This window comes from Leptosomus discolor, chromosome 3 (genome assembly GCF_034619465.1).
Source record: "Leptosomus discolor isolate bLepDis1 chromosome 3, bLepDis1.hap2, whole genome shotgun sequence".
Classification (NCBI taxonomy): domain Eukaryota; kingdom Metazoa; phylum Chordata; class Aves; order Leptosomiformes; family Leptosomidae; genus Leptosomus; species Leptosomus discolor.
The window spans coordinates 70684269-70710918 of record NC_141393.1 but is presented as its reverse complement, the minus strand read 5'-3'; the positions used below and the strand labels follow the sequence as shown (position 1 = coordinate 70710918).

Below are 26650 nucleotides of genomic sequence, written 5' to 3'. Positions count from 1 at the left end.
TGAGGTTAGAGTGTAAGAGTTTACTTACTAATTCATATGTCCCTGCAGTTTAGTCATTTTGTTAGGAATCCCAGCACAGAGCTCAACTCTCTTCTTTCTTCTGCTCTTTCATAGTGCTGGGACAATTAGATGAAGGTTCTCCATAGCTAGGCCTTACTCATACATTTCTGCATGCTCTGTCAGAGATCAAAAGCCAGATATGCAGAAATGGCAAGTGTTCATATCTCCAACTAAAGCAAACTTCTCTTTTAATATATAGAAAGCACTATAAGCATTGCACACACTTGAAAATCCTAAAGTTTCTAAGCTGAGCATACAGAAATACTGGATTCCACAGTTTTTCCTTTCTCTTCCACAGTATGAACACTATGGAAAATTTCATAGAGGCACTGAACGTATGAATATCCTTTAAAAGCAGTAATTCAGAAAAAAAAAAAAAGGGGGGCGGAGGGGCTAGGCAGACTGAAATCTACCCTTCTGCTGAACAATGAAAAGACCTTTTAGGAAAAAAATGCACACAAGAACTTAATTATACCTCATACACAGGGATAGAATAAAGTTCTATGGGCAGCTTCAATTTTGTTTCTTTCCCAGTTTCATGATGTTCCATAACTTAAAGAGGACTTTTTATTTTTAAATGCTCTTTTGGATGTTATTTCTTTTTACTATTTTAAGTAGAGTTCAATAGTAAATCAGTGGTTTTGTTGCTTACATTGGTTTAGAAGCAACAGCAACAACAACAAAATTTGAATGATGGAAAACCGTAGCTGCTTTTATATATGCGAGAGAACCAAGCCACATAACAGCACATTAAGTGCCCCTTGAAGTTATACAAAGCGGTGAATTCTAATGAAAGATTTCAAGACGTCACATAGCTCGGTCGTACACACATACTGTAGTTTTATTTTTGACCAGACAAATACACAGAAGTCTTGTTCTCCCCCAGTCTACCTTCTGCTCCACTTAGTGCAGTGAGCCCAACCAAAAAAGACAGGTCACAAAAACAAACTGTGTGGAACCCAATCTGTGTGTACTAGAGCAAGAGTTAAAGGTAGAAGTACAGCAGTTTTGGCATGTTAAATAATACAACTCTAAAGCTCATCAAGAAATTAATATATCAAAGCTAATTTCTAAAACACTTTGTATGTAATAATGATTCTCCACTGCTTCAAGTTTGATCTTGGATTAAATTTACTACATGCTCTAGGATTTAGATTCTACTGTTTTCCCAGACAGGACAATGAGATTCGTTGGTCCTGAGCATACAGTTTTGAAGCAGCGGGCCTTTGTTCCAGACAATCTAGTTGCACCTTTCTTCAAGCTGCTTAAGTTTTCCCAGGAATTTTTTTCCTCCTGCTGAAGCACATCAGCACTCTGTCCAGGCATTGAACAAAAAAACAAACAACAACAAAAACAAACAAACAAAACAAACAAACAAACAGACAGACAAAAAACAACAACAACAACCAAAAAAAAAAAAAAAAAAAGAGGTTACCAGGTTACCTGTTTTGGCAGTGATGAGTTGCAGGACCAATGGTCGTCTTGTTACAATTCCAGACCCTCGTGGAAGAAAATCCCTAGAAACATTGAAAAAATAGTTACTATCCAGCAAGCACTGTCCAGTTACAGAAAGTATTGGACTAATTTGGAACCTCGTCTATACCTTCAGCTGCAATGAAAATGGAAAGTTGGTGGGGACGGATTTACATCAGACACTAGTATAAAGTAGGGCTGTTAATTTTGCTTCGAGATAGCAGTAGGTCATTAGACAAATATGTATTAAAACTAAATTACTGTTTTGAGGCATTATCAATTCTCTTTCTTCATGACCATCATACATCACATTTCAAAATCACTTTGCATAGTGAAAGTACCTGAAGCCTTGCCCACATTTATCAGGCTTTCTAAATAAATGTGTCCTCACCCTATACTTGATTTGAAGAGGATATGGGCATACGAATACACACACTCTCACACAACACACCAAAGCTCTGGCCAAGACAAATTACCAGCACTCTGCATCTACTCTTTCACACACTTAACTTCTACTAGTTCAAATCCCCAAATAACTTTTTCAGCAACACATCCACCCAAACGTTTTTAAGTGAAAGTTGAACCCTAGAAGTATCCTGGGACAGCAGGAAGGAGTGTCCTTGGACCAAAAAGTAAGCAATGAAGCAAAGACAGCAGCTCTGCCATATCATTATGCATCCCCATGATCCTTTCCATGGCTCCAAAGATTCCCTATGCAACTGAAACCCTAGAAAAACTTTGAACCAACTGTTAGTTGCAAAACCAATGATCAGAAACTCAAAGCAAAATAACATACTTTTCCCCCAGGGTTTTCCCCAGCTGCCATACCTATTAAACCCATACAAACCTTGAGGTAAGGTTCAGCAAGGGGCTTTGATGAGTGCTCCCTTCAAATAAGCATTGAGAAATAAAATTCAGAGGTAAACAATCAGTTTCACAATCAGCTTAAGCTCATCAAAATCCCCCCCTTTTTCCTGCCTTAGCAGGGATGCTCAATCACCTTCTTGCCTGTCTTAGCAGCACTGCTAACTCACCTCTCCAGCTCAGGTGAAAAGCAATGCAGCAAATGGTTAGGCCATGAATTTTCAGTCAAATCACAGAGCTGATCTGGGTGACCATGTTGTCACATGTGCTAGTGCCAGTACAAAAGGTGAGGCAAGAATGTGCAGCGTGTTTGGAAGGGGTAGGGAGAAGGACAAAAGTGTCAACAGAAGAAACATACAGCCCTTTAGACAGAACTGCTTAGATGGGTCTGCTCAAGAAATGACATCTTACCTATAATCATTGCATATCTTCATACTGACCTTGCACTACTTAATGGATGCCTAATTTTAGCAGTTCCTTTAAGGCAACACACAAACCTACAAGGTTTAAAACAAGCCTAGAGGGTACATCTATGAAAAATAAAACACAAATACTTAATCAAACTGCAGGATATTATCTGTGCAAATCAGAGGATATTTGGTCTGAGTCGTCCCAGGTCAAGACAGGCTCAGGAATGCAACATCAGTGAACCGCTTTCCACAAGCACCAACAAGGTAACAAAGTTTTGGCAGCCTGCAGAAGAGAAATATGGCAACTCTACCCACGATACATGCTCTGAAGATTTCCTTCCCAACCTAACATCTAGAAATAAAAAAAAATTTAAAATCACATAGGCAAGTAGTTCTGTGGCTCTGAGGAACAAGACTGGCTGCCAGCTGTGCCCCACATCACTTCAGAACTCCCCAGCATTTTGAATGAAACAATGTTAATTTCTAGATAAAATAGAAGTCTCACTTTCTCAGTACTTGTTAATGTGTGCTTAAAGTGCGATTACTCTGCAAACTAAAGCACACCATAAAAGGAGAGGCTGTGCAAACACAAGCTAGCTCATTAACTTCTATACTCAAATACAGATCTGCAGGCAAAAGAACAATTAATTAGGAATTCAAGTAATCTCTAAAACAAGAGATAATGCAAAGACATCACGCATACTGATTTTTATCTGCTGCAATGTTTACAACACTTGAAACAGTAACAAGATACAAGAACCAGCTTAGAAAGATGCTAAAGGCCTTCAAAAGGTCTGTCACAATTTCAATACCTACCAATGGAGAGAAACCTGTGTCTCAGTGAAGTGCCATCTACTGCTATTTTCTCATGGGGAAGAGGAAAAAATTTTAATAGAAACATATTCATTTCGCTGTATGCACTGAAGTGACAGTAGCCCAGGATGTAGAAAATGCTATTGAGACGACAGTTTCATACTTTGATTTTTAGGCATTTCAGATTTAAAAAAAAAAAAAAAAAAAAAAATCCTTTTTCCATCAAGAAGCTAAAATGAATTGCCATTTAGGACAAACTGATCACACAAAACAAACTCGGGTCCTCTATAGCACCACATGAGGCAGTAAAATCCTTCTTCAGGGAGTCAAAGACTCAAAAGACTTAGTGATTTTCTGCTTCAGACTAAGCACATTCAGAGATAAAGAACACTGCATTAATGCAACTCCTAGTTATACAACACTGACCTTCCCTCAACAGCAAAATTAGAAAGAAATGTACAAGGACAATTTTCCTTCAAACATGTCTAAAATAGATAGCTTCGATAATCCTCTCTAACAAGTGGAACCACTGTCAAAAAGCCCAGCATCTATTCAAGCAAGCAACAGCAGAGAGGTTCCTGCTTGGTGAGAGGGCGAGCTGTGCTGGTCACATAACCAGCTGAACAGTGTGCAGCAGCAGGACATAAGGCTTCTGCTTCAGATGTACAGTTTGAAGAGGAAAAAAATCACAAAGAATGAAGATAAAAAGGGGTTCATGGGGGAGAGTTCAGGTGAAAACTGCCCTGCCCCATTAACTGCTGAATGTGTATTTTACCTCTACAAAAGAAACATCAACCTCAATTAATAAATCTGCCCTCATAGGGACAGGGTTTGGGTTTTTTGGGGTTTTTTGGGTTTTTAAACATTTGAAATTTCAGCTTCAGCCACAAGGCAACAGCATCTGTGTACTTTCTCTGTGCAGCCCAAATCAGATGTTACAAATACATACTCTTCTAGAAAAAGGCAGTTCTTTAAACACAAGTGAAAGTCAAAGCTGAGACATAACTTGCACTTTTCTAAGAAAAGCAGCATAGTGCCGCATTACAATTCAAGCAGCAAGGGATTCAGATTAAATACTGTACAACTGCTTCTGCAGAAATGCCTACAGACATCCCCAAAACAGGATGCAGGTCTTCTCCCCCTCCCCTTGATTTGGAAAGCTTTCTGCATAGTGTTTGTTTGTGGTGCTGAAAAAAAACAACAAACAATGTATTAGGAATGGTCCCACACCCTCATTTCTCCCTAAAACATCTACCTAAATAAAATGTTTCTTAAAGAAGAAAAAAAAAAAAAAAGCTTCAAAAGCTTCAGCAGCAATAAATACAATAGGACTGAACACAGCCAAGTCAGAAAGGTTCCTTCTGAGCCAAAGGATGATGCCCCTCAATGTCCTGGTGGCACACTTAATATTCTTTAAAGCACAGGTTTGAGACAGTTGCTTTTCCAAACCTTTTGGTTAGTATGTGCAGATATGTTTAGTGAGAGTTGGGAGAAAAATCACATTTGTGTTGAAGCAGCTGCAAAGAAATTTATTTAGGAAAAAAAAAGGACATGCCTGAGAATTTGTGCACAAAGACACCGTCAACGGAGAGAAAAGGCTGTCCTCTGCAGTGGTGGGAGTGAGCCTCTGAGTACCTGTGTGCACAACTGCAAGACCACTTAAAACAATAACGAGGTGTGGGAAACAAGAATGAAACATGCTGTGCAAGAATAAAGCTGGGAATGAAATATACGCTCCTTTAAAAGACATGCATCCTACATTAAGAATCAAACTACTGTTACGTCTTTATTCTCAGAGGATTTTCAGCGAAAGGAACTCTGCTGACAACAGCTATACTAGCTCGGCAGCAGTGCTGCCGTGACATGACAGTTTGGAGACCAGCAGCAAAGCCTGTCCAGTGCTGCCTAGCCAGTACTGAATATATCAAATGCAAATAAGATGCAAGAAGCCAGGTCTTCTAGTACATCACTTCAATAACTCTTCAACCTTAGAATGCATTTATCTGTCAGAATACCATTAAATGTTTTCAAGAGCAAAATATTTTCAGGGCCAAATAATTTTTACCCTAAAAACTACAAAATTACTCATGTCTTACTGCACAATATAAACTATACTGTCTTCACTCTCTAATACAGCCCATTTCCAGTATCAGAGATCTGCACAAGTATATCTACTAAAACGTTTGTTTAACCTGTAAAGGTAACAGATACTAGTTTGAATTTGACTTGCTAAAACCCAGGTCCAAAAAACTGATGTCACAGAATGCTGAAAGAAGTTAATCAATGGTCATACCAACACCTTAGGAGTTTAGAATAACAAGACACCCAGAGGTCTGATCTTTGCTACAGCAGACAACCTTACCGTAAGGGAAAAAAAAAATAAAAGTTCATGTCTCTGTGGTGTCTTTCCTTTTTCATATCACCCTCTGTAACTGACACTCAGAAAGCAAATAAGTTGAAAAAGTAATTAGACAAATCATTAAAGTGAAGAGTCCCATGGAAGAGATGGGAACACCATTTCAAACTTCAAAAAGGGCAGAAACCATAGTGAAATGCAGAAAAGCAAAGCAGATCAGGGGCTCCTTCAGTGAGATTCATAGAATCATAAGGTTGGAATCGACCTCCAAGATCAAGTCCAACCGTTGACCTAATACCACCATGTCCACTAAACCATGTCCCAGAGTGCTACATCTACACATTTTATGAACACCTCCAGGGACGGTGACTCCATCACTTCCCTGGGCAGCCTGTTCCAATGTTTGACCACTCTTTCAGTACAGAAATTTTTCTTCATGTCGAATCTAAACCTCCCCTGGAACAACTTGAGCCCATTTCCTCTTGTCCTACCACTTGTTACTTGAGAGAAGAGACCAGCACCCACCTCACTACAACCTCCTCTCACATAGTTGTAGAGAGCGATAAGGTCTCACCTGAGCCACCTCTTCTCCAGACTAAACAGCCCCAGGTCCCTCAAACACTCCTCATCAGACCTGTTCTCCAGACCCTTCACCAGCTTTGTGGCCCTTCTCTGGACACGCTCCAGCACCTCAATGTCCTTCTTGTAGCGAGGGGTCCAAAACTGCACACAGCATTCGAGGTGCGGCCTCACCAGTGCTGAGTACAGGGGCACAATCCTGCTCCTGCTGGCCGCACCATTTCTGATACAGGCCAGGATGCTGTTGGCCTTCTTGGCCACCTGGGCACACTGCCAGCTCATGTTCAGCCGGCTGTCGACCAGCACCCCCAGGTCCTTTTCCGCCGGGCACCTTTCCAGCCACTCATCCCCAAGCCTGTAGCGCTGCATGGGGTTGTGGTGACCCAAGTGCAGGACCCGGCACTTGGCCTTGTTGAACCTCATAGCATTGGCCTTGGCCCCTTGATCCAGACTGTCCAGATCCCTCTGCAGAACCTTCCTACCCTTGAGCAGATCAACTCTCCCACCCAACTTGGTGTCATCTGCAAACTTACTGAGGGAGCACTTGAATCAATAAAGATGTTAAACTAGACTGGCCCCAATACTGAGCCCTGGGGAGCACCGCTTGTGACCAGCCGCCAGCTGGATTTAACTCCATTCACCAGAACTCTCTGTGCTCGGCCATCCAGCCAGTTTTTAACCCGGCTTAGAGTGCACCTCTCTAGGCCATGAGCCACCAGCTTCTTTAGGAGAATGCTGTGGGAGACGGTGTCAAAGGCTTTACCGAAGTCCAGGTAGATGACAGCCACAGCCTTTCCCTCATCGACTAGGTGGGTCACCTGGTCATAGAAGTAAATCAGATTGGTTAAGCAGGACCTGCCTTTCATGAACCCACGCTGGCTGGGCCCGAGTCCCTGGATGTCCTGCACATGCAGTGGGAGCACACTCAAGATGAACCACTCCACAACCTTCCCTGGCACTGAGGTCAGGCTGATGGGCCTGTAGTTCCCCAGATCCTCCTTCTGGCCCTTCCTGTTGATGGGTGTCATATTGGCAAGCCTCCAGGCATCTGGGACCTCCCCTGTTGAACAGAACTTCTGATAAATGATGAAGAGTGGTTTGGCCAGCTCCCTCAGTACTCTGGGGTGGATCCCATCTGGCCCCATAGACTTGTGAACATCCGTGTGCCATAGCAGGTCATTAACTGCTTCCTCATGGATTATGGGGGGTTTATTCTGCTCTCTGTCCCTGTCTTCCAGCTCAGGGGGCTGATTTCCTTGCGAATTACTTGTCTGACTACCAAAGGCTGAGACAAAGAAGGTATTAAGTACCTCAGCCTTTTTCTCATCCTTGGTGACAATGTTCCCCTCCACATTCAATAGGGGATAGGGACTCTCCTCAGTTCTCTTTTTGTTGTTAATGTATTTGTAGAAACATTTTTTGTTGTCTCTCACAACAGTGGCCAGCTCAAGTTCTAGCTGGGCTTTTGTCTCTCTAGTTTTCCCTCTGCATGACCTAACAAGATCCCTATACTATTCTTGAGTTACCTGCCCTTTCTTCCAAGAGTGGTAAACACTCCTTTTTTTTCCCTGAGTTCAAGCAAAAGCTCTCTGTTCAACCAGGCTGGTCATCTTCCCTGCCAGTTCTCTTCCGGTACACAGGGACAGCCTGCTCCTGTGCCCTTAAATTGTCCCATTATAATGCAGGACTACAGCTTACAAAGAACACATATCAAACAAACCAAATATAAACATTGTTCCAAGGGGATTTCCAGGTAGGAGAAGAGTTTTCATTTAGGAGCTCTCTAGCAGTATTTATAAGGGGAAGGAGAAGGGGAAGGTGAAAACCAGAAGAATTCCCAGTTTGTGTGAAGAACGATTATGCATTACCATTTAAAACTTAATTATGGTTTCAAAAGAGTAACTTAAATCTGCTTTATTTTGCCAGTTCAGTACTGAGAAATGTTCTGCACTTTGATTAGTTACATGGTCCGTATTATACAGGATAAATGGTAATTAACATACATTAATATCAATATAATTAATTCATATAAAATATACATAGAGGGAATCCAGGAAATCAAATAACAGAGGGAAATGTCAATGATTACACAGTAACTGCATTAATTAAAGAGTTAGAAACAAGTAAAACTGATAGTGATGAATTGTCAAAAAAATCAGAAGTCACTACAAAGAAAAAGCCTCCATATTTTTCACGAAGGGTAGAAACAAGACAAGGTCAAGACAAGAGCCACAATTCTGTTACAGAAGAGCACAAATAACCCATCTAAATCTATTTCATGTTGCCAAACAACATCGGTAATGTTACTTAATAAAAGTTTTAACACTAACCTTTCCCCAAATGCGAAAAGGCCATATTCAGTGGGTTGCTCATACGAACAACACTGCTGTGGTAACATTCCACACAGGCCTTTATTCCCAAGATTTGCCAAGGACTGCAACACAGCTTCAATTGCAATAGGAAGCAATTATGCTGAAAGTCAACAGTTTTCCTGGGCTTTTTTCCGACACAGAGTTTATTGGTTTATACAACTCCAGCTTGGCACACTGGGAGCACCTGTAGCTCGTACCAGCTGCTGAATGGCTGTATCTTGTGCAAAAGAACATGCTGTTTCACAGCAAACACCTACACACAGCTATACAGCCAAGCATCTCCCCGTTCTGTGGCAAATGTACACTGTACAGAAGTACTATAAAAGGCTTTCATTTTCCTTACATTTATAATATTTAGCCTCAAAGCAAACTGCTACAAAAGAACGAAACAGGGAAAAGCATGGTCCAGTGTAAGCCTACAGAAGAGAGACAGTAATAATTTCTAACTTCTTTTCTCAGGTTCACTTTCTAAAACTCATAAACCAAAACCAGTTAATTTATAACTAAAACTTTTAATGCTAAAAGTATACATCTGAAGACCTGTTTTGGCAGACACGTTCTTTCTCTCTCACCTGCTCTTGCTCCTGTGCTCACCAACACCACAGAGGATCCAGCAGTAGATCCTTCATGCACTTTTGTTCATTGCAAAGCAAGGCATGTCCCAGTGATGGGAAGTGTACTTTGCATTTAAGCAGAGGCTTTCTTAGGTACTGAATTCGTAATGTCGAGTGAAGCACTTTCTCAGAGGAGGTTTGTCATCACTGACACTAGCCTTCACTGTATTTATTCTTCCTTAGTGGGTTTGGAAGCACAGTTTCTCTACCCTCCAAATGACAATACAAAGATAACCCCAGGACACATTTTCAAGAAGTCACAAAAGCTTTAAGGCACTACCTCTGTTGTAGTACCTTTTTTTTTTTTTCAGTGATACAGTACTATACATCACTTTCTACACCACACTGATATTTGGCTATATATGCTTTTCCTCACTAGCTCAAAGTACAGAGGCCAATTCTTATTATCAGTCACCACTGGATCCCTCACCTCCTTTCATTAGTGACAGAAGAGTAAATGCTTTTTGTTTTGGCACAATGTCTGTCAATCAAGAACATCTCCCACAGCTTTGTTCAATGGCTGCAAAATCTCAGACTAACATAATGGGGCTTACATGAAGATGTGAAAAATAATTATCATCTTTACTGAAGACCAATGGTACCTATCTTAATTAGGCCTACTAGGCAAGCTAAATGCACTAAGATGCCATGGGTTTTAAGTGATCTTGGATACATTAGCTCCTAAAGCTCAATACCAGTCTTTCCAGGGCTTTTTTTGTAAACCACGCAGCATAAATGCTGGCATCCTTATCGTGACACTTTAGTGCTTAGTTCAAGTTCTCTAATTAAGTTTGCTCTCAGTTTGCAGTAACCATTCTTTCTAAGTAAATCTTCCTTCAACTGAGAGATTATTTTAATTAACCCGCTGAATCAAAAACAGGAGTAGTAACTACAAACTGCAGCCCATGTAGTTTGGGCATGTCTTGATGGGTGAGAAACTGAGTATCCAGACATCCTAGGGCTGATAACTGTCTCTTCCTCTCAAGCAGGGTGGATAAACTTGGCATCTTGGAGAAGGCATTTTCCACACAGCCGTGTCCTTCATCACCATTGCTGAACACTGGAACTGAACAGACAAAGCAGGGACCCCCCTAGTCACCTGAAAGTGATGGACACCATAAGTACACAAGTTAAAACAAGAATAATTAAAAAAAAAAAAATCAAAATAAAGATCTTGAAACTCTTACACAGCATTACAACCTAGCAGACTAAAATGTCTCTTTGGGTCTCCCTTCCCCCACTCCTTTATAGGGTTTAGACCAACTATACAAAAATCCAGAGGGGAATGGTACAAAAAAAATCCACCCAAACAGGCCATGGGAATACGGTGAGCATTTACGTTATTTTTTTAAAAAGTTTTGGAAAAGCCCTTGAAGAACTTCAAATAAGATGGCAAGGGATTTCAGTCACACTAGCTGGGCACCTCCATAACAACTCAGCACAGTGACAATGCTTAGGTACCGCTAAAGTGAAAAAGCAAAACTTGAAATTTCCTCTTCATGCAGAAGACTGGAGACAGAACAGGCTCAAAAAACGCTGTCATACTTCTCTTGTATCTGGAAGATGTTTTCTTGAAATAGCAGCAGCATTTCTGCTCAACAAGCTAACAGAAATTATTACGTGTCCCCCATTAAGGGAAAAGTTACAGGGATATGAGAAAATCAGTGCCAAAAACCCCAGCGGTGAAGCCTTCCGTTAAACATGACTGGAGTCAATAGGTTCTCCAAAGTAGGGGACATTTGAACAGAAGTCTAAGAAGGCACAGACCATTATTAGTACCCAAAATCTAATGTCGTATTTTGACAGCAGAGAGAGTACCCCACATTGCATTTCTGCACAGAAAAAGGCAAGCCTGTTCCCTGAAGCAAGGAAAGAAAACACACTTCCTTGTATTAAAAAAAAAAAAAATATATCTTTTACATGATAGAAAGCTTTAAGGTCTCAATAATGTTTATATATAGGACTGAAAACTTGCCATACACAGCTATGAAAACCTGCCAGGCAAAACCACAAAAGTGGTAAGATGAACAGTGCTCTGTTTGCAGTGATTATGCTCAGGCTGTAGGCTTGCTGTATTAACAGATCGGGAAGCTGCCAATGTGCAGTCTCGTCGGCAAGCCACTGTATGCACGATGCATCTGTCCTCCCTGGCAAGCATCCAAAACTTTGCTGCATCATCCTAATTCCATTTGTGAAAATGCCCTTTTTCCTCTTTCTCTTGTAAGATTTTACAAAAGCTTCTGGTATTTCCTGCCCGACGGTGCTCTCCATCAGTTACAAGCAGGGGGGTGGGAGGGGAAGAAACCACAAAACACAAAAAACACCCCCCTCAATTCCCAGAATTTTTGTGTCGAAAAGAATAAAGCAGACTTTGCAGGACAACTGTATTCTCCCTAATCAGATACGTTTGCTCTTAGGAAAGGACTAATTTGCATAGGATGTTGGTGGATAAAAGCCCATCCATTCTCAGGATGAATACTAATGCAGCAAGATTTTGTATCTCAACACAAGAAATTAACAACAAAAACTCTTTACTCACTTTAAATTGTTGTCAGTGCTCTAAATAGAAGGGGGGGGGGGGCGGTTTATCACTTACAGCTGCCAAATACTATTAACAATGTTTCTTTAGAAAAGATTTGAGTAAAAAGTTTTCCTCTATAATATAATCAGAAAAAAAATCCTAATTGCAAGATCAGAAAGAAAATAACATGTCCCTAACACTGCAAGCATATCAGCTACATGAAGCTAACTGCTATATAATTACTTGCATTTAGCAAATAATTCACATCTGGATATTCTGTCATGACAAAACTTTTATATACTGCAAATGTCAGTGTTGTCATCAAAACCCCCCAGAAAATAAGCTCCCGCCCTTCCTCCCAAATCACACTGTCCTGAACTCATATCCATCAATACACACTTTTTAAACAGTGGTAGAACATACAATCAGCTGGGCCATGTCCTAGTCAATTCCAAACAAGCTTTGCCTCTTCAGAAGCACTGGGAAAATACATTCCTCTTTCATGGTGGACAAGGTGTCAAACCGGATGTTTTGTCAAACCCTTCTTGGTACAACACAAGCCATTTCAGATTATTTTGCAGAGCTGGAACGTAACTGGATTCAATTCTTCTGTTCCCTCCAGAATGTATACACAATGGGAACTGCTGTATAAAGATAACCTGAATTTATAGACAGAAAGACAACTAGAGAAGGAAGGGGGAAAGGGGGATGTTTCCAAAACAAGTGATCCAAGTGTCTCAACTTCTCTTTTATAGCCATTTTATCCTTTTTTTTTTACTTATCCATTTATCCTGCTTTGAGCCTGTAGTATCTGCAAATGAAAATATTGTCCATGACAATGTAAAGTCTGTTTAGCTAAATATTGAAATTTAATATCATCCATCACCTCCAATCTCTCTGCTCACCAGAAACTGAATTATTACCTTGAGAAAACTTCATACTAAAAGTATGATAAAAACAGTGGTTTATGTCGCTACTTCCTAGAACACTAACAAAGTCATAATGCTGGAGGTCTCAGCCCAGACTCCTGAGGCTTTCCAGCCTGTTTCCCAGATCTGACGGACATTTGGGATCTTCTGTCAGCATTTGTTTAGTACCTGAACAAACTGCCAGGTGAGCGCACAAGGACACAACACTGCCTCTGATGGATTATGCTAAAATTTCTTCAGCAGCTTCCAGCTTGGCTGCTGAATAGATCTGGAACGTAGCCCATTTCATCCACTGTCGTGCAGCAGAGGCTAGAGACGTCTTACAGTCATTCTCATCCTTTGCCACACAGAGCTCTGCCTATTCTTTGCAGGTGAGTTACACACAGACCATTTTAGAGCGCCCTCAATAGCTAAGCACCGCTGAATACACATGTACGTTTTTAGGCATCTGCACTGTACATAGTAAACCAAGTACAGAGTGCTTAAGGTTAATCTAGCTTTGATTATATCATCTATGAGGGTGGAAACCTAGCTGTATTACAGCAAATAGTAAATCTCCTGCATATCTGAAGAATGAAATCCTGGTGATTTTTCACAGGAACTAGGATGCAGAAATACGATGCTAGGTATTGAATTAAAAGCCTAACTTCCACATACAAATTATAAAAGCTGACATTATCGCTAGACACTTTGGTTGAAAACCTCTCTTATCTACAGCTACAGTCGTCTTTGCATCCCAGAGGCTATCACAGACAACAGTACTTGGCAGTACATCAAAGCCCAGCATGCAGTTAAATGGGATTTTGCTCCTCTCTAGTTCAATAATGCTGCCTTGTTCATCTCAATGCAACTTGCTGAAGAAAAAGATGCAAGGTCACAGTTAAATAATGCTCATTTCCTGTTCTCAGCATATTTACACTACAGGCTTTACACTGCAGACACACAGCATTAAAGGGATTCCCAGTAACCCGTTACACACGAGCACGGCAAACACAGGGAGCTGACAGGCTTCTATTTACTCAAAGGCCTTATTTTGAAATGCACCATTTAAAAAAAAAAAACAAAAAAAAAAACAAAAAAAAACAACACACAGAAAAGGCAAAACTGGCTTCTGCCCCGCTGTGCTTGCAATCTAGGCAGACGTTATTTAAGAAATCCATGAATACTTAAAAGATTATCATCAATTTGCTCACTGATCAACGATGGATAGCAAGCCACAAACACAGTCTTTCTCAATAACCAAGCTGTTAGAGGCAAAAACTAAACAGCAGCAAGGATCCCCTTCTGGGAAGAAGAATCACTGCAGCATCTCAGCTGTTCAAAGAAGAATCCAGTACTCGCTTCTGGTGCCACACATATCTAAAGCAGCTATCACACAAAGCAGAGAAATGCATAACAGCAAGTTCTAGACTACAATCACAGTTATCTCACATTGATTTTAAGATTCTATGCCAACCTCCCTTCCTTAGAAATAGAAGCAATTTAAAAATAAAGGAATAAAAATCTAAATCCTCCATACAGTTAAGACAGAGTAAAGACTTGAGGCGTATATATGTGGATACAGATGTGGGTAATGTTTAAAAACCAGCTCGAGGTCATCCAGTAAATCAGTGGCAGAGAAGAGAACAGTGTCCATACTTCTCTGCTGCAATCCATATCAGCAGCACTCCCTATGTTTACAGGTGAATGTCTAAAGCAACGTATTGTTAACATCTGTTTATCCAAACTGGAAAGCCTTGTTTTCTATTTAATCTACAAAGGAAAAGAATGTAAGTTTGACACATTAGCTGGAGCAATGCTGATCAAGAAACAGCAAGACAACAAAAGTGCTTCTTGTCTGTTGATTTCAACACTACAAAATCCTGTGTGGGCTCCTTCCTGAAGGTAGTGAGAATCGGGATTTACAACGTTATACAATAGCCTAGAGAGCCAGACAATCTGTTGAATTTTCAGAAGTGTCTCTGTATTAAGAATCAGGAAAGTTTAGATAAAGTTAAGTGGATGCCTATGGTCTGAAAAAAAAACAAAAAACAAAAAACCCCACAAACCTCTCACTAGATGACTATTGACCTTTCAAAATGATCAGAGGTGCACAGTCACCTTCAGTACCTCGATGGATTGAACTTCCAGTAACAACTGCCACTGAATCTGTAGCACTGATTTCTCAGAAGGCACTCATGATCAGACTGGGGTTTTTTGAGGGTTGCTTTTTGCAGGGTTTTGAGGTTTTTCTGAAGTCTGGGTCTCAGACTTCAAATACTAAGCTTGCATTCACTAAACCACTACAATACCCTAATCGCACATAGTATGCCAAGTTATATTAAGGCCACATGTATATGTATTCTCACAGGTACACTTTGCAAAACTGTTAAGTGTTACTTATTGATTTAGCATCTCTGTAAACTGCTTGGTAACAGAACTTAAATGCCAGAATATAGGTCAGGGCTCCCTATACTACGCCTCATTACAGAGTACAGCTTCTCTTAAAACAAAAGAAATCTTTTCATTGGCAAAACTTAAATGCCAGAAATAAGAGACACAGATCCTCAAAGTAGTTTTAGAGGAAAATTTTTACCTTACATGTGGGGAAAGAAAAAAAAAAATCAGCATATTTGTTTGCATGTCTGCTTTTAACTACACATTTGCTTTATTTACATATATCAGTTCTCAAGACGTGACATAAAAATGAACTTAAAATCCACAACAGAGTTACATTAAGGACAAAACATCGGTGGGATGTACCCACCTAAATGGCCCAGTCTGTTCTGCAACCTCTAAATGTAAAAATGTATTTGGGGAAGAAACCTAAATGAGCCACTGTCTCATTTGCTGCTGTTTTTATTTAATGGAATACCCAGAAACAATTCTTGCTTCCAGTGCACCAGAGTATTTTGATAACTAGACTAATACACTCAAAACAGATGTACAATAGCTTAATTAGTCAGGAAAAGGAGTGGCTGATTCTCATTTCCAGAAGATCCTTAAGATTAAAAAAAGAATATACAACACCACATTTCAGTTTTGATCTCCAACTGCTTAGTTTTTTCATGCCTGTTTCACAAAAGAGGAGAATTCTCTGTAAAAAAGTTTTTCTGTCAATGACTAGTAACTAAAAGAATAAAATATCTGCACCAATTTTAACTATATCTCCCCCAGGAAGCACACAATCTAAGTATGAGTCTACTTTCTTTGGAGAAATTCTCTGCTTCAATAGCCAGATTTAAAGTCCTTTCTCCTCCCCTAATGACTCAACACGGTCTTTTCACAACCGCCATCTCAAGCAAAAAAAAAAATATAAAAATGAGCTGAGCGCACCAGGAATTACAATTTGAAAAAAAAAAAAAAATTAGTACATATGTCATAATAAATAGCTATACAACATGCAGTAGCCGTAAGATTATCAAAAGCTTCTCAGATCAAAAAGCTGTAAAGCTGTATTACAAAAACAGACCTCAGGCTCTTAAAACGAAAGTGCTTGTTTGATTATGACTGACAGGCTCACACAGTTCACATCTCTTAGAAAACAGTTATTTGGTCACATCCAGTTTATACTATATTAAGCAGGGAAGGAAGTAAAGAGCTTTCAGCTTTGAAATCTAATTATTAGTTTCTTGGTATTTGTAAGAATAAAATAAGGTTCCAATTCAAACCTGGAGAAAGAGGCCCTGACTAGGTAGCTTGCCATCTATGCCTTTAGTTACCCTAAAAGCTCATTTGGATATATGAAATAGAAAATGCTTTCTCTCCAAATACAGTTTTCAGGGATTGCTTCCTGTTATTAGTTTTAAGTTACCCTATTATCATCAAAAGCAAGATGTTTAAAAAGCACAAACAACATACAAGGTCATGGCCCTGTACTCATCTGTAGCAAAGGAGTGAGAGCAGGCCAAGTGCCTGTCTCCCACTGGCAATCTGTTGGTATCAGACGTTTGACTCCCCTTTGCACTTTTGAATCTCTCTCCCACAAACTTCTACCAGAAGATCACATTAGATCCTTTGCTTCAAACACTAGCTCGGTATTCTAAGGGCACATTTTCTTCTGTTAAAAAGAGATGCGGGTAAGAAGAATATTTGCTCTGCAGACAACACCATTTCCTTAAAGCAGTGCCATGAGCTCTAGTTATGAACACATGAAGGTCTAACCCATAAATGGAAATGACTGTTGTCCTCAGGTGCTCTCTGGAATCTCTGTTTCCATCTAAATATAACCAGAATCCTGAGAGGAAACCCTTGAAACACAGTCCGTGACTACCAAAAGCAGCAGTCTCACAGAGGAGCAATAAGCAAAGAGCAAACTCCCCAAATACCTTAGCGGATGCTAATGCAAATAGAAACAATAATGGTTACACCAGGACATTTGGCACTGCCCCACTCCAGCCTTGTTCCAAGTTAATAAGAAGTTCTGGGTGTTGCACAATTCCCAGAGCAGGCAAACATGCAGAATTCATCCTCGTGCAACACCAGCGCCAGTGCAGATCAAACATGCAATCTAGTCCCAACATATTCACTGACTGTTGCTAGTCATGGAGGATGCTGTGTGAACCTAAACAAGGCTTGGTGTTACCCTGGGGACAGTGACGGGTGCGTGTCACTCAGCAGCTTCAGAAATAACAGGACCTGGATCCCACTTCCAGAACCATCTGTCAGCCCACAGAACTATGCCAGACCCACATCTTCACAACTCTTCCGAAAAATCATGGCAATGCATACTCTAGACAGTGGGTAAAGCAGTATAGTCCAACATGTTTCCCAGGTGGTTATGTTTCATAAAGAACCTCCAACTGTGATACCACCTGCAAGCTAGAAAATAGGCTTCCTCTGCCCGAGAGGAAGAAAAAAAAGTCATCATTACACAAGCAAAGACCCCATGAAAGGCTGAAACAGGCACAACGGTCTAGAGGTTCCAGGCAGCAGAGAATAATCTGATCCTAGAGTGAAGGACCACCTTACTAACCTCACTAGAGCTCCACCAATAAATACTCAGGTTATCAACAGCAAGTTTGTAGAAAGATATTGCCCTCCACATGGAGGATAGCATGCCTTCCTCTTACCAATTACAGCTATTCCCAAAAAGACCTTGGATGTGTCTCTGAAGGTTGAGTTCAAAATCTGCTAGTGATAATGATTTATGTGGTTAAAAAACCAACATCATCACCATAACAACCAAAAAGAAAAACCCACTAAAAAACAAAACCAAAAAATCCAAACAAAAAAACATGAGAATTAATGCTCAAACTTCAGAGCAACGATAGCACTATTTTATTTTGATGTGAATTTCAAAGCTGTGTTACTGCCGGTTAACGTTTGCCCTGTAGTTAATCACGTTGTGCAACGTACCACTAACAAAAAGTTGAGTGCAACGCGTCTCTACGGTGAGATGTGCTACCTCTATAAGCCATATTAACACAGACGCAAATGTAATAAACTTCTTGTCTGCAGAGAGCAGCTTCATTATCCTCTAAAAACAGGAATGTCCTATGGCTTACTAAAACCAGCCATAGACCATTTTGCCTGCTGATCCAACAAGCAAAACGCTCTTCCGATCTCCTGGATATTTATTACTCTGGTTCTGAGGGTTCACAATCAAGTTCTCACAGCTTAGCAAGTACACATCTGCTGACTCCACTCAGGCTGAAGGAAAGGCAGGAGTAAAACACAGACACTTAAGTCTCCTGGCATAGGTTTGAAGTAATGTATTTTAATGTCACATTTGCAATCGGCTCCAAGCTTGCAGGTAGTGAGGTACTACAGATCATCTGATACTACATCTCAAGCAGTTACTGCATAAACCAATGATCTGGACCTCTTGAGACAGGGCTGAAAGAATCTAAATTCCAGATCCAGTGTGACAGACACCCCGGTGCAAGTCTGTAAGCTCTTCCCTGAAAACACTTTCCAGCAGTGTCCACGGGCTGCATGGTGAATAACTACATGGGTGAAAAAAAGAGTCATTGCCGTTAGCTCTTCTTCGTAATTCCTCCTAGAAAGGTCCACGTCTCACCTGCACAGCTGGTTCCAGCCTCTTGCCCCAACGGGCCAGGTTCGCACAAGCTGCCCGCTTTCCCCTTTTGCTCCAGGCAGGCGCACCCCGGCGGCAGGGGCTGGAGTGCGCCGCACCCGACGGAACAGCTCCACCTGCGGATCAGACGGAGCCGATCCCTCTAGCAGGGAGCAGTAACCAGCATCTGGCAGCGGGAACATCTTCCATCAGCACAGCGGGATCCACGCAAAGGCAGCCCGCCACACTCGGCCCCGATCCCAGGTGGGTGCCACCCCAGACAAGGCTTTGCCACAGGGACCCGAATATCCTTACTGACAAGAAAGATGAAGATGCCTTTCCTCCTCAGCACAGGTGCTTTGCACACTTTTGCAGACACACAGATCAAAAAGTTACAAAAATACTTTTTTAAAAGCTTGTTTAAAGAAAACTGTAGTAATTTGATGACCAATAGTGACTTCTGAGGATCTCACTCGTGCTTTCTAAACTGGAGAGACTGGCAGAACTGTCAACATCAGTAGTCAGCTACAGTCTTCAGGTAGAAAAAAAGGAAGAGCTGACATTTAACACAGCAAGAGTAAAATCTGAAGCGGAGACAAATAACAATCGTACAGTATTTTTATACTGTATACCAAGAGCTATCGCAGTCTGACACATGGCCAGGTTGTGGAGAGACACAGCATTTAATATTACCATTACTTTAGATCTCTACACATCAAAGTTCCCCAATCACTGACGCACAGCAGTACTTTTGGTCCTATACGCAGACTAACGCTTGCAGCTACGCTCCGAAAACACCACCTCCCTCCAGGAGCCCGCACGCTCTTTGCAGCAAACGCAGCAGGAACTTTAGGAAACAGCAAGCGAAGTTCATGTTTACCTCGGGAGATCTGCCGAGACACAGCCTGTCCGTTGAAAGGACCACCTGGTTCATCAGGCTTCCCCTTTCTGCTCTCAGGAATATTTAGATAAGATGCTAACAGCCCTCTGCGCATAACGACAGCACCGAGCGGGAGCAATGGTATGAGAATCACCAACCGACCGGACTCAGAACCCTCACCGTAATCAGGATTTAGGGCTTTAAACACCGTTTTTCCCCAGACGGCGCTGAACCCCCCCACACACGCACACCGGACACGCGAACGCGCTCCCACAGGAGTCGCGGCGGCTTCTCCGCAGCACGCAGACCGAGGACGCTGCCGTGCCAGGGCCCGCCTCGCCGCCCCCGCGGCACCGGGGGGCGCACCGAGCACCCTCGGTCGGGGTGGCGCGGCGGAACCCCCTCCCCCCGGCTCGTACATCCCCGCTCGCCGCCGGCCTCCCCCGCCGCTCCGGGGGCGCGGCGCTGCGGGGGGGGGGGGGGGGGGGGGGGGGGGGCGCGCGGCGACCGTTGGAAGCGGGAACAACCGTTAGGAACGGCGCGCGCAGCCGGCGGGGCGCGTGAGGCGAGGGGGGGGAGCGCTGAGGGGGTGTCGCGCCCGCCGCCTCACCTGGAGACGCAGTTCTCCAGCACGGAGCTCTTGCCGGCGCTCTGCCCGCCCACCACCGCGATCTGCGGCAGGTCGAGCAGGCAGCTCTGGCCCAGCGCCGCGAAGGCGTCCTGCAGCCGGTTGACGAGCGGGATGAGCCCCTCCATCCCGCCGCGCCGCTCCGTCCCCTCCTCTCCTCCGCCCGCCGCCTCTGACAGGTAACGGCCGGCACACTGCGCATGCGTCCCACCCCCGAGCCTGGGGGCGGGGTCTCCGCGGAAAGGCCACGCCCACAGTCAGTGCGGCCACGCCCATACACGGCGCGGGTCCCGGTGCGGGCGGGCAGGGCTGAGCCCCGAGACGGGACGGGGGGTCCCCTCCGCCCTGTCTGCGGTGGCAGCAGCTACCCCCCAGCGGCACGACACCAGCGGAGCCTCCTGCCGGTCACCGGCATGGGCCAGCATCTTGCAGGGCGGATCCGCAAGGGCCTGCCGGGAGCCCCCCCACCGCTCGCTCCCCTCGAGCGGCTGGGTGGGCTCGTCCCCGCACGTGGGGAAGCCGGCCTCGGTGCTGGAGCCCCGGGCGTGAGGACCACGGTCCGCCCAGGTCTGTGCACGGACCTGCACCGGCCCACGGGGCCATCATTGGTGCTCCTCTGCCCTGACCCCCAGCCAGGCAGCGAAAGGGCCGTAGTGGCCCCTGTGAGCCCCCGGGCCCGCCACCCTCCGGCACCCAGAGGAGGTCTGCACGTGCTCTTCCTCTACCACTTCGGCACCAATCTGCAAACAAGGCCAAACCGGGAGCACACGGAGGAGCTGGGTCCTGCCTGCCGGCATGGGACCTGGCAGACAGCTAGCTTCAGCGCTTCCCAATCTGCCACACAGGGTATTTTGGAGAACTCCCAGTGGCTGAATTCCTCCCAGTTCCCACCCATGATGGGAACAGGAGCACAAGCCATCCCTGCAGCACATGAGGGGCCCTGCCAAATGGCACTGATGCTCAGCCATGGGCAGAAGCACTGCCAGGGTCAGACACGAGGGCAGGCCCGAGAAGCTGGGTCCAGCAGGGCTGGGAGCAGGGGGGTGGTTCAGGAATGGGCTGGGAAGCGATAACAAGGTCTGAGCCAAGTCAGTGCAGCGGGTTCAATTAAAAATGCATACTGACGCTGAGCTAAAAGCACAGGCGAACAACAGAGATGAGATTTATCTGTGATTACTGGCAGCAGTCACAACACAAAAATATCCAAAACAGAGGCTTTGGAGTCCTGCAGCGATGAAAGTTATCCTCTGTATTAAACCAGACACCGGCCTCGCTCAGCATGAAAAGCGAAACAAAAGGGAACTGTGAACATCCCGCAGGCTGACAGATACTAACAATCTGGAGGATTATCAAAACTTCTTGGCCAGAGCTCTCAATAATTCTAAAAAATTACTCTCTACAACAGACTGACTTCTAACCCTGGAAACAAATGAACATTTTGCTTCAGCTCTGGCTAAAAAGGTTTTAATTGGCATAACGTAGAGATGGCTTTTCTAGCAGTGGCTTTGCCATTGTGGTTAGATCACCTCCCCAGCATCACAGCCTCTGGGAAAAGCCTTGCAATCCTTTCTATCTAGATGGGGCCTGAAGGTTATTGACATAATTATGCCAATTAGCAGCATGATTATTTCTTTTCCCACTCCTGAGCAAGCGGGCTATGCCAGGAGGCACCAGAGTAGCTGCCTGGCCTTCCTCCAGTTCATGGGTTTCTGTGGAGGCTGGAAGTTGAGAAGAACAGTATCGCATTCTGGCCAAATCCACCCCATCTGAGCATCAGAGCACTTTGTGCTGCCCCAGTGAAATAATTAAGATTGGTAGAAGAGCTGCCTGGCAATAGGATCACATCTCCACTAGAGATGAACAAAGATTAAAAAGACAGGATGTCTCTGGAGCAATGCTATGCACACCTTCAAATTGACAACCTAGGGAACTGTCTTTCACATTAGGTCTTTAAATTATATCTTTGCTTCCACAATTTAAAAAAAAAAAACCAACCAACCAAACAAACAAAACCAACACAAACCCATCTATGATTAGGAAAAGTTTGAGTTATTCCCCCTAAGTCTGGGAAGTTTCTAAACCACGCTTTTTTTGTCTGTTCAAGCTCAGTTAAAGCTTGAACACTCACCCTGTGACCCATCACTTACAAAAATCCTCTACCCCCAGAAAAAACACCACAAGCAGCCAAGTATAGATTTCCCACCTCCTGGAAAAAGCAGGAGGTATTATGCATGCCCGCCTTGTCACAAGGGTGCTCATTTTTCCAACAACTCCAAGAGAGCAGTGAAGAAGAGAGGAAGGGCACCTGAGCGTACCTTCAGGCCTCTGCTTTTTCTAACTGACTTCTCCAGACACCTTGTTCCAAACCCTCATGCTGAGCCCAGCCTGGCTTTCTGAATTTGTCAAGATGCAGAGTGGCTAAATTAAAAGAAAGAGGGGTAGTACTAGCACAGACCATTGCAAAGCTCCTTGTAATGAGTAACCCTGAATTAAAAAAAAAAAAAAAAAAAAAGACCCGAACCAGCATCAGAGGGCCATGCAAGAAACTGTTTTGCTGGGGAGCACCAGGAGCACAGAGCTGTGTTTGCTCACTGGTTAGCCAGCTAAACATGCTCTATTTTTACCCTGCACTCAGTTGTGCTCCATGGTATTTATCATTTCCTTTTGCCACGTGACAGGCTCGCCAAGGAGAGAAGACCTTCGCCGACCACCTCCCCCCGGCACGGCAGGAAGGGTGCCCTGCTCCCCATGGTGGTACGCCGGCCCCGCCGGCTCTGTCAGTGCAGTCTGCTCACTTCCAGATGTCACCAGCTCCAGCACAGCCTGCCTGGGGCCCCCAGCCCTGCTGAAGCCTCCAGTGCACTTCAGTTCAAGCCTGCAGACAGCAAGTTCGTCCTGCCCTGACTTCCAGAAAAACATATGGCAAAAACAGTCTGGCTTCTGGGTGCAGCTGTAGCATTTGAGCCCACAAACTCACCCATAGACACTTCTTCCTAACCAGGCAGAGTGATGTTAAAACTGAGGACATTTGGATCAGGTCCCCAGGCTGCTTTATAAGCACACACCAGTGCAATTACCTTCACGAAAAATGGGTTATAAGTAAACTGCCAGAGAGGAGATTTGCAGATGCCTGCAGTGAAGAGCCAGGCACGCTCTCCTGCCAGGACAGCAGGGAGGACCCCGGGGGAAGCAGAGCACAGACAAGGTTGTGTCCTTCCCACAGGAAGCATTTAGAAGAGGCAGGCTCCTTCACACATGACCATCTTCTCTCCAGGGACCTTCCTCACCTCCTTCTTGCTTCGGATGCAAACCTAGAGTCTTGCAGAGCTTTGCAGTCAGCTGATCGGCACGAAGCAGGAGGAGGTGTGGGCAAAGAGCCCCGTGCACGGGGGAGCTCCCAGGTTCTCAGCAGCACCTGGCTCCGCAGTGCTGGCATGAAGGTGCCAGTCAGCATTATGCCTGCCTATCTGCCAGGAGGAAAGCTCAGACCTGAAGCTGCAAAAGATAGAATTAAAGCCAGTGAAAGAAAGCCAGAGCGGCTGCAGAGCTGCAAGTAGAAGTACCGACTGCAGCATTTCCCCCTGTAAAAAGGAGGCACTTTCTGTGTCTCCCCTACAGCCCATGGCACTGCTGACTCACTGATCACAAGACAGTGACACCCCAATTTCTGTCCCATCCAGCGTGGTGGACTCTCTCCTGCCCTGTGACCTCCAGCTGCATCCTTTAGTTGGGTGCGTCCAGTTGCAGGGTAGAAAAAGGCCACTAAGCTGGATTGCAACCCGCAGAGGTGTTTCCCTGTGGCCCTGACCACTCCAGGAAAGAACGATACTCCCTCAATGCAGCCTGGCAGCACGCCTGCTTCCTTGGTCACAAAGCCAGGCAAGCCAAGTGCTTCCTCAAGAGAAGATTTCATGGACAAAACATTTCCCAGGCACTTCCATCCTCTGGGACATGGCTGTCGCATCCCTTGCTCTGCTGTGACCCTCCCATGCCCAGGCAGCGGCAACATCCCCAAGCAGTGGGGCCAGGTCACCCCAGCAGAGCTCTTCCCAGCTGGAGGGAACTGCCTCAGTACTCAATCCCTGCAGGTTTCATTACTGCAAAAATCTCTCCCAGCTGCTTGACAGACATTCAACCGGTGACAGTCTGTCCCACATCCACCTCTACCCTCTTCCCAAGAGCCCAGACACTTCTAGTCCTTCTGCAGAGCAGGGGGCTGGGCTGTGACACCTGAGGTGGTTATACCATATGGGGTATATGTGTGGTACCCCACCACCGCCTGCCTCATAGCGTCACCATCCTGCCAACTGCCTGGCCACAGAGTGACCCTGGGCCAAAAAGCCTCCACAGCTGGGCATGACCAGCTGCAGCCCTCCACCCAAGACCATGAAAACCAGGGCTGACCCATCAGCTCCCAGTGCCTCACCTGCTGGAGCAGCAGTGGGAGACAGATGCAATGCTCCGAGAGGGACTAGAGCTGGACCAGACCAAAGCATCTCCAGCTGGCTACAGCCTCATGCCTGAGCTATGCGATGAGGTACGTGGCTGTCTCTTTTTGTGCTGGGAAATCCAGAAAGGAAAGAAGTCAACATCTCAAAGCCAGTGGAGGTTGCTAAGTGACAGCAGTGCTTGTTTCTATTCCACTGCTTACAGCGTGCCTACGCTGCAAAGGAAGGAAGTGAGGAGTAAGGGATGTAAACACGAGTATATTGCCAAAACACTCAACAGTAACACAGTTGCCAAACATATACGTTAGCTGCCTGTTTTGGCTGCCAGGAGAGAAATATTTACTACACATCTATTATTCAAGTCTTGGAGCATTTTACCTGCAGTGGAGGATTTCAGGTATTTGCACTCATGAATTTGCCAATTTTCCAGCTGAAATGTATTTTCAGACCAAACTTGCAGGGCTGTCAGTAGCTGCAAGGACAGCTGCAATGAACTGAGATTTCATCCTTATGCTGTTTCTAATAGATGGCTTTTGTTTTTCCACCAGGATGTGGCGTTACACAGTGATTAGGAAGCACAACAGAAAGGCAGAACTGGACAAGGGAGGGATGAACGCAGCCTTTGTATGAGCTTCTGGGGAAGAAAGGAGATGGTTTCGATAAAATAAAGGGCACAGGCACAAACATATGTCACTGGAATTATGTTAAGAATTGGAAAGTTAAAAAGTTAAAAGTTAAAAATAGACTAAGTGCAGCGCTGCTGATCCAGTTGAGAAATTTGCCATCACTAAGCGAGATGGATAATGAACATCTTTCAAAAAAGTGCTCATCACAGAGGAGCTTTAGAAACCAACTGCATGGGGGCAGGCAGACTTCTACCCAGCTCAAGCTCCAGCCTTGTCTTTCCTGTTGACCAGCAACCACTGCCCCAAACACACTACAGCGCAGAGGAGTGGGTGGTGAGCAACGCACGGAGGGCACGTGCCCAGGCTGCTGTCCTTTATCTGAGGCAGGGAGCAGGCCAGCCCTGCTCTCCAGCGCCTGGGAACCATCAAAAGCACTTATTTAAAAAAAAAGCATCTGGTCCCTCTGCACAGAAGCAGGCCAGCCCAGGGAGAAAGTAGGGCACTGATTTGTCCCTATGAAGGAGAATAAGGCAGGGAGCATCAGAGAAGGGATCTGAACAGAGCAGTTTCCAAAGCAGAACCTGATGGCAAATTAAAATTAATTAAAATATAGCCACAGTTGCTGATCGGAGGGACGTGCTTGTTGTTGGCACGGCTGCCATAGTGCCTCCGGGGCACAAAGAGCCATCTCCTGCATCGGCGCAGTGGTCAGTCCCCACCAGTTCAGGGGGTGAGAGCCCTTGGGGTGCCCTTTCCATGGCCCCCACAGGGCTGGGGATCTGCAAACCGTTGGGCTCTCGCACCCTCTCACTTGGCTTTCCAAACAGAGGAGGATTTCCCACAGGTGGAGAGCTGGCTCCTGCGGAGGAAGGAGAGGCTGATGAGCAGCAGCCCACCAACACCCTGGTGGGATAGGATGCATAAGCTGCAAAGCTGGCAAGACAACTCTGGCGGCGATGCTGAGATGCGGCTGCTGTTGCCTCCACGCCAATGGCTAGGTCAGATCTCTCACAGAGCTGCTGCTGGTGTGTTGTTACCACCCTGGGCTGTGGAAAGGTGGCTGGGGAGGGTTTGATTTG

General features: G+C 44.5%; 1 protein-coding gene across 5 annotated transcripts in view; it reads right to left on the bottom strand.

Annotated features, from left to right (window-relative positions):
* The window catches only part of DNM3 (dynamin 3), a 190337-nt gene extending 169697 nt beyond the window's left edge, over nt 1-20640 (bottom strand). For 4 of the 5 annotated variants that reach the window (XM_086462510.1, XM_086462506.1, XM_086462508.1 and 1 more), the window contains exons 1-2: nt 20480-20625; nt 1504-1577 (exon numbers count right to left, since the gene is read on the bottom strand). In XM_086462510.1, the coding sequence (XP_086318636.1) occupies nt 1504-1577; nt 20480-20625 (220 nt within the window). Of the gene's footprint in view, nt 1-1503; nt 1578-20479 lie in introns of all 5 variants that reach the window. The other variant, XM_086462511.1, reaches the window with a different exon arrangement.
* Nucleotides 20641-26650: the final 6010 nt, after the last annotated feature.